Source organism: Benincasa hispida, chromosome 9 (genome assembly GCF_027475165.1).
Source record: "Benincasa hispida cultivar pf3 chromosome 9, pf3_genome.v1.1, whole genome shotgun sequence".
Lineage (NCBI taxonomy): Eukaryota > Viridiplantae > Streptophyta > Magnoliopsida > Cucurbitales > Cucurbitaceae > Benincasa > Benincasa hispida.
This window is the reverse complement of record NC_143486.1, coordinates 49,686,304-49,694,503: the sequence shown is the minus strand read 5'-3', so window position 1 is coordinate 49,694,503 and position 8,200 is coordinate 49,686,304. Positions and strand designations below refer to the sequence as shown.

General features: G+C 31.3%; 1 protein-coding gene across 2 annotated transcripts; it reads right to left on the bottom strand.

The window, feature by feature from the left end:
* Positions 1-1,174: 1,174 nt before the first annotated feature.
* On the bottom strand, positions 1,175-5,603 carry LOC120086824 (Ribosomal protein S10p/S20e family protein). Of its 2 annotated transcripts, none has more exons than XM_039043628.2 (4): positions 5,263-5,603; positions 4,997-5,056; positions 3,164-3,494; positions 1,175-1,474 (listed from the first exon to the last, which is right to left on the bottom strand). In XM_039043628.2, exons 1-3 carry the CDS (start codon positions 5,509-5,511, stop codon positions 3,183-3,185), a joined length of 621 nt encoding a protein of 206 aa, XP_038899556.2. In that variant the 5' UTR covers positions 5,512-5,603; the 3' UTR covers positions 1,175-1,474; positions 3,164-3,182. The 2 variants fall into 2 exon arrangements, with proteins under 2 accessions (XP_038899556.2, XP_038899555.2); XM_039043627.2 differs by having other exon boundaries at positions 3,151-3,494; positions 5,263-5,601.
* Between the last annotated feature and the right edge of the window lie 2,597 nt (positions 5,604-8,200).

Genomic DNA, 8,200 nt, shown 5'->3' with positions numbered 1-8,200 from the left:
TGCAACCGACACATCATCGACCGCTTTGACACACGTCGAGAAGGAAAATGCATAAATAAAAAGACTAATCTTACTAATGAAGTACACAATACTATCCTTGACTCCATTTTGATCGAAGCAATGACTTAAACATTGAATCATGTGGAGTGATCTACGTTTCACTAAGGATAGGTCAAGTCATTAGACTTGTCACCCTGCTACGACAAGTCAATTTGATCATTTGACTTGCCACCTCAGTGTGGAGTTGACATGGCCAAGGGTCAGATTCTTATGTCAACAAAATATTTGTAGAGACTTAGTTTTTCTTTTTTACCAATTCATTTTGTATCTATTTAATTTCTAAATTTTAAATGTCTAATAGATCTTTAATCTTTCAATTTTGTGCCCAATAAATTTGATACTTTTAATGATGCCTAATAAATCTTTGATCTATTCAATGTTTTTAAAAATTCGCAAATCCATGAGACACAGTTGAAAGTTTAAACTCCCAATATCAAACTTTATATCTAATATCACTTAAATTTTTAAAAATATAATAATAATATTTCAAGGATCCATGAGATCCGAAATTGAAATATCAAGAATAAATTGAAAGTAGAAATTATCGATGTACATGTGAAGTGCACTTTTCTATATGTTTTTATACTATAAAACTTCATATTTGATAACATTTTTATATTTTGTCTAATAGCTACTTTTGAAATCTTAGCCCACATGAAAAACAAAACATGGATTTTGAAAACTAATAAAAACATTTTTAAATGATGCCTTGCCTTCTAATCATAGAATCTAAATATTATTAAGATCATCTATCTTTACTTGTTTGAAATTTTAGAATTATATAAGTATATATATGGTCAACAAATATTTCTAAATTTAACTCACTTTTAATATATATACTCTCGACCAATCTAAATATAACTCAACTGATTTATAAATATATTTTCGATCCAGAGGCCGAGAACTCTAAGGTTTATATTTCTCCATTCTCACGTGGGGTTAGATTTCCACATTTTAACATTCGCTCTTTTCAAAGATTAAAATCCAACATTTTCATATCTGCATTGATAAGAACAAAGGAGCTGGTCATGAACATTACTTTAATGGAAAATTAGAAACAAATCAGGTTGTCTCAAGAATATTTAATTATGCATTTTGATGATGTTGTGAGGCATTGAATTCAACCATTTTCATTGCTCCATTAAGTACCCAAAAAAAAAAAATACAAAATACAATTAATACAAATGATTGATAAGAGACTGCAAAGCAGCAAAGAACTAACAAAAAGGAAAATGTGATTTTAACAGTCCTATATTTCCATTGCCCCCATTTCCGAATTGGCATAGAAATTCAGGCAAAAGAAAAGCATACTGTAAGGACCAGCTATTGTCTCTACGACCCGTTCCATCGTTATCGTCTACAAGATTTCAGGCTCTGATATACTTCAGTAGTTACATCCTCAGAAACCCATTACCTAACATGCAAAAAAACCAATCAAAAAGTGTTAAAGAGAGCATGAACATGGGATCAATCTAACAATGAAATGTGTGTAAATAACTATATAAGAAATCAGGCCAAAATCGATATGACTGCCTGATGATTATCGGAATAAACGAAGTGCAAAACTAGCGAAATCGGTTCCATCCACCATAGCAATGTTGTAAACAGGATAATGAGGGGGAGATAACATTGATTTGGGAGAAATCATACAAATTACTCAGCAATAGAAATGAAATGGGTAAAAGGTTGAAAATAATACCAATTTGCATTGGCACCAAGGGATACCAGGTACCAATTTTCCCCTACTAGATAATAGGAGTGTAAGTGCATTGTTCGGCTCCAGTTTTCAGAAAACTCAAGCCGAACTGATTAATTGGTGAAAGAAACATGAAAACTGAAACCAAACCAGACTATTTGAGAAACCGTACCGACCGAAGAGCTTAGACCAGCAGTTAGGTCTGTTTGGCTCTCAGTTTGCCGATTACACATGTGCACGGGTATGGCCATGTCAAGGAGATGGAATTGAACAGGTCTCACATGCGCTTTTTTTTTTTTTCCCAAAGTAAAATAAAATCATGCATTTTCCCATAATTGAACTCACGACCTGATTTATCAATGCGTGATCTCGCCAACCTGACCAAAGCAGCCTTTGAAATGAAATAAGATTTGGCATTTATTATAAATGTATCATCAATCAGTTCAGTTCAATTCAATTCGGTTATCCAAATTTACTTTTCCTTTCTTTTCTTTTCTTTTTTTGTGCATAACCCTAACCCGACTGAAAATTTACGATTTTTTATATGTTCAACATGAAATTGCCAAACTGACCCGTTTCAACCTGAACCGACAAGCAGTTTTGGTCTGTTTAAGCGGATTTTTCAGATCTTTTATTTTTCCTAGCACCCCTACTAGATAAAGACACTTTTATGTGAAGTTCCCAAAACAAAAGGAATAAATTCAAATACAACCTTCCAACTCTTCCTTCTATTTCCTCGCTACATAATATGTTATGATCAAAACAAAGGCCAAATTTTCTCTCTTTTTCACCCCAACTCTATCAAAGACATAAATCTCAAATGTCAATTCCTTTTTTGCCTCGAACGTAGAGCCAGTATCGACTCTCCTCCTGTTTTTTCTTATTGCAGGAGGAAACAATCCTCCTTTCTACTAGCATAATCCCTAATACTTTCATAGTTTCATGGACTTATTCTTACATTGTCACACTAACTCCTGATTCCACTTGTTGACGAGTACATATTTGTTTCAATCTAGATGCTTAACTACACAAGCAAACAAAACTTTCCCATGAGAAACCGAGCTATTAATTAATTATGAAGAAAATAAAACCCCTTATCTAGTGTATATCAGACTGCTAGACCCTTCACAGGGTTCGATTTCCTCTCAATAAACTAAAAGCAGAGATCTATCAGCCACCTTGCACTACCACAACAATTAATTGATGTAGCTAAATTTAGAAATGCTGCCAAGCATTTAAACTTTAGTGTGGAAAAACTAACAATAGTTGAATTCTTGAAGAAAATACTAAAGAAGCAGAAAAGGAATGCTAGCTGTATAATAGATTTGTTTTGATGCAGACATTTAGCATGTCATCATCATGAAAGACAATATACCAGTAAAAGGAATACTGACCATATATCTTTACCTAGATGAAGCTGTTCTCTTCATAGCTTGACCTCCACATCAACACCAGCTGGAAGGTCAAGTTGCATCAAAGAATCAATTGTTTGGGCAGTAGGGTACAAAATATCGATGAGGCGCTGGTGGGTTCTGATTTCAAAATGAAATCTTGCATCCTTATGAACATGAGGGGATTTAAGAACACAATAGATGCGCTTTTTTGTAGGTAATGGCACAGGACCCATGGTTTTTGCATTTGTATTCCTTGCAGCATCCATTATCTGCTTGCAAGAATCTTCAATGAGTGGAACCCAGTAAGACCTTAGTTTAATTCTAATTTTCTGCTTTGGCGCCAGCTGAAACCACAAACATCTTTAGTTCATTAAAATCAGCCAAATATAAGATAAAAATGGATACTATCAATTACAACACTAATAGGCTAAGACAAGTCCCTAGACTAGACAGACCTCATAGCACAGGTAATCAAACAAATCAAAACGCGGCACGGTGACCTGCTGAAGACCATATTGGCATTTTGAAGATAAAAGTACAAAATGAATATCTTGGTATCCACATTTTGGGAGGTGACCAGGTTTAAATCTCTCTTTGGACTTCCCACACTAAGCCCTCTTGTAACTATGATCTTATTCTTGGCCTTGTTCTTTCGAATTTGCGTCCTCTCGTTTTCTGTATGTCTTTGTATTCTTTTTTTTTTCCAATGAAAGCTCAGTTTTTTACCAATGTGTATGCATATATATGTCTCCTAATGGACCAATAAATCACAAAACTTAAGCCAGTGGAGCCATTGTACAATTGGAGAACTATGCATTACCCAGTTGCGGAGGTTGTTTAATTTTTATTTTTATTATTATTATTATTTTTTTTTTTTTGATAAAAACAAACTTTCATTGAGAAAAGATGAAAGAATACATGGACATAAAAAAAAAAAACAAGCCCACAAAAAAGGAAAAGCTCCCAAGAAGGGACTCCAACCATGTGAAATCATACCTATAGACTAATTACAAAAGGTCTTCAAAATCAAAGCCCACAAAGAGACATATAGGCAAATAAGGGACTAAATCTCCCTAGGGTCCCTTTCTACATCCCTAAACACCCTACTATTTCGCTCACCCCACAAGAGCCATAAAATCCACACACCCTCACCATCCATAAAAAATCACCCTTCTCCCGAAAAAGGCATCTGTGATCATAGCACTAGCATCTCTGTGATGAACATACATCATACGCAGCTTCCATACAGAGGAATATGGAAATGAACATTCCACTCAATCCCACTACATTAGGAACTTTTATCATTGCATGAGATTCATCACCTTATTTAGTGCATGTTTGAGAGTGATTTTAAAGTGATTTTAAAATGGTTAAAATCACTTTTATCATGTCTAAAGCAACCCACAACACACTTCTAATCACTCAAAATCAATTCAATGTTTAATTTTACACTTTCAAACTATTAAAACTAACTTTGAATGATCAAGAGCATTTTTTAATGATCTTAAAAAATGAAAAAAGTGATTTTAACCATTTCAAAATCACTCCCAAACATGTCATTAGCCTGTTAGACAACACTACATCTACAACTGATGCATACAATTTCAGTTTTCCATTCAATCATGACCTTACCCAGTCAACTTAGCAGGATCATAAATCAAGATACTGACATAATCTGATTAAATGATTTCATTGTATATTTTCTGGCCACTCTTTACTCATCAAAGCCATTATATATTTCAGAGCTCAGTTTTGGTTTCAGAAGTTTCTCTGCAGAACATTTAATATCTTCATAAAGCCACAAGAAGCTGGAGTAAAACATTATCTGAAAAAACATAAAATTCACCTTATCCACATCCTCACCAATGCCGAGCGCTGAAGTACCAGGCACTTCAAAATCTTCACCCTAAACATGAACACAACATTAGACAAAAATAAAATGGAAGTCCCTCAGCTACTTGCAATAAAATTGAAAACAAAATGGAAATTTAGAACACCACCAGTCAATCATATCCCGAGTCACAACCATAGTAAACAAAAATTCTTGCACCCATGACAAAACATAGACAAATTGAAACATTTTGCTCCATTCCGAACAAAATTATCACAAACCTCGAGAGTGGCAACTCCAGAGCCCTCCAGGATTTCCGGAGGGGGTTCAATGGTATCCGAGGAGTCTAGAACTTCAGGAGCAACATAAACCCTTGTCGATGGCAACGAAAATTGAAGGGGTTTGAGCTTTAAAGCAGTAGAAGATGAACCAGAGAATGGAAGAAGTTTGGGTTTAGAAGAATGGGATGATAAAGAACTAAATAGAGTAGGAGATGGGATTATAGTAGCAGAGAGTGAAGAAATAGCCATGGAAGTTGGCTTTGAATATCAATGGCGGAAGTTGAAAGAATGGATGATCTGTGCCGGCAGAGTTGCAGCGTTATCCAAATAAATTTCTGTGTATTTTTTTTTTTTTAAGTTTTTCCAGAAAATAACCATTGTTTTGGGCTTTGATCATCACAAGCCCAATTCATGATTAATGGATCTGTTTGTCAGATTGGACTTGGGCCCATTCAAACTTCGAGTCCATCACAAGAACTAAACTTAATTTTCGAAAACAAAAAATCAAAATTCAAAGATTACCATACCTAAATTTATGGTTTTTTTTATATAGAATTTAACCTTTATTTTTATATTATTACTTTGTTTTATAACATCTCTCTCATTAGCCTAGTATTCTTAATATTTATAATTTATTTTATCATATTTTTTTCTTTTTTTTTAATATATCAAATATATTAGGGTTTTTTTTAAAAAAAAAAGTTCCCTATCTCCCTTTTCTAGCAACATTGTTTACTTCTTTCACTCATATAACATCATTTATTTTAGCATCAAATTTCTCTTTTAGAGCCGATTTCATAAATTTTGGTTTAATGTTTCTTGTTACTAGATCACATTTATTAAGAAATAAATGATAGTTAATTTCATTTTTTGTTTTCAAATTTTTAAAAATGTTTATTAACCATAAGGCATAAATTTAAAAATTATTAAAAGTAGTTACTATTTCGGTCTTGAAGGATCTAGTTCAAATACCATGTTTCACATATTTTTAAATTTTATTTTATTTCTTACTTTTGCAATATGCATAATTATTTTATTTTGATTTTAACTTAAAATTGTGCACTATATATATATCTATATATTATTTTTTTTATTACACTCAAGATTGTTTTATTTTCTAATGTTGTAATATGCATATTTTATATTATTTAAATTTTAAATTTTGTTATGTACATATATAATTTTAATTTTTAGTACGACACCAAAATCACTTAGAATTTTGTAATATATATTAATTTATTTAATGAGTTTACGGATATATTTTAAATTTAAGAAATCATTATGTTAATGTTCACCCTTTCTTCAATTTTACGGCTGAATACATTTTGATGAGTGTCTATAAGTTCAAATTGATTGAACATTAACAACTAAAATTTGATAATTATAATTCATTAAAATGCGAAAATCATAATTTAAAAATTAAAAAAAAAACAAAAAAACAAAAAAAAAACCATGTAATGCTACCTATGGATAGGCATTAAAAATACAAAAATAACAATTATATGATAAAATAATTAAGAAAAATAACAATTATGAAGGAAGAAATCATGGTTTATGTATTATATAATTTTTTAAAAAAAATTGATTTACCTATCTCAAATTTAAAGATGGTTAAACAATAATATTAAAAATTTAAATGATTAGTTATGTAATGAACTAATTAGGAAGAAAAAAACATTAAATTGTTGATGGAAATGAGTATAAGGAATCTCTTTTATAATTGTAGGAAATGAAGAACCTATAGAACATTGTGAAATTCTAAGTTTTGATATCCAGTAATTAAATGATAATTAATTCCATTATTTTTATATCTTTGTTGTAAAAATTATTTAAGTAGTAAAATTTTAATATTTTAATAGGACTTATTTATGCCATTGATGTGTACGCATTTATATGTGGGTGGAGAAGTTTTGACTTAAAAATTCTATTTATGAAATTTGTGGGAACAAGGATAATTCAATTGTTCATAACTTATGGTTAATTTAATGTAAAAAAAATTTAATAGTTTCGCAAATAACGAATAAACAAACTTTTATGTTTAAGCTTGATTTACTCTTGAAGAGTTATAATTAAATATAGATAGATTGAGGGAGAATCAATCTTAATATGTTAATATGAGAGATAAAAGAATTTACGGAGAATATCCGTTGAATTAGAAGGAATAAGTTCGACTATGGATCACGAAATCTTGACGATCTTCTCAATCTAATGAATGGAAGTCCGCTTTAAAATGGTCCGTCCTACACCCACCCCCGAGTATACACTTTGACCAGAATAAAACAAGGGTAGATTGATACAATAGAAACCTCTGATAAAAATGGGGTTGAAAGAGTAGAGGAGAAATGTGAGATTGAGAGAGGGGTAGAGAAGCATACCATTAAGAAAAATATTCACATTTAAAATTATTTTTCCGACATCCTCACTTTTAGATAATTAATGGAAAAAGTTAAAAGAAATTAAGAAGCCGTCTATAAACAGGGGAAGAAAAAATTTCAATGACATCCATAACTAAGTGCACGATGTATATATAATATCAACAATGATCGTAACTACGCACATGTCATTAATGAACACAAGGAATAAATTGATAACTTTGTTTCTTACTTCAACATCCAAGTCATCACCTATTTGAGTTTGAACAATCGACCATTGGAAAGAAAATCTTCTACATGAAGTCACGCTTAGACAATTGAACACAATAGAAAAACAATGATTATAGTTTGCATAAAGAATGAAGAAAAAATGATAAATGGTACTTGAATCTAACCTATAAAACTTCATATTTATAATGATATATCAAGCAAATGAAAAGTCTATTCATAAATTATTAAGCTTAAAGAAGACCAAAAGTTTAGATCAAATAAAAAGTGTATGTCTTGAGGAAGATCAAAGGTTTTAAAGATATTAGATGATTTAATATCCTTTGAGTAGGGTTTAA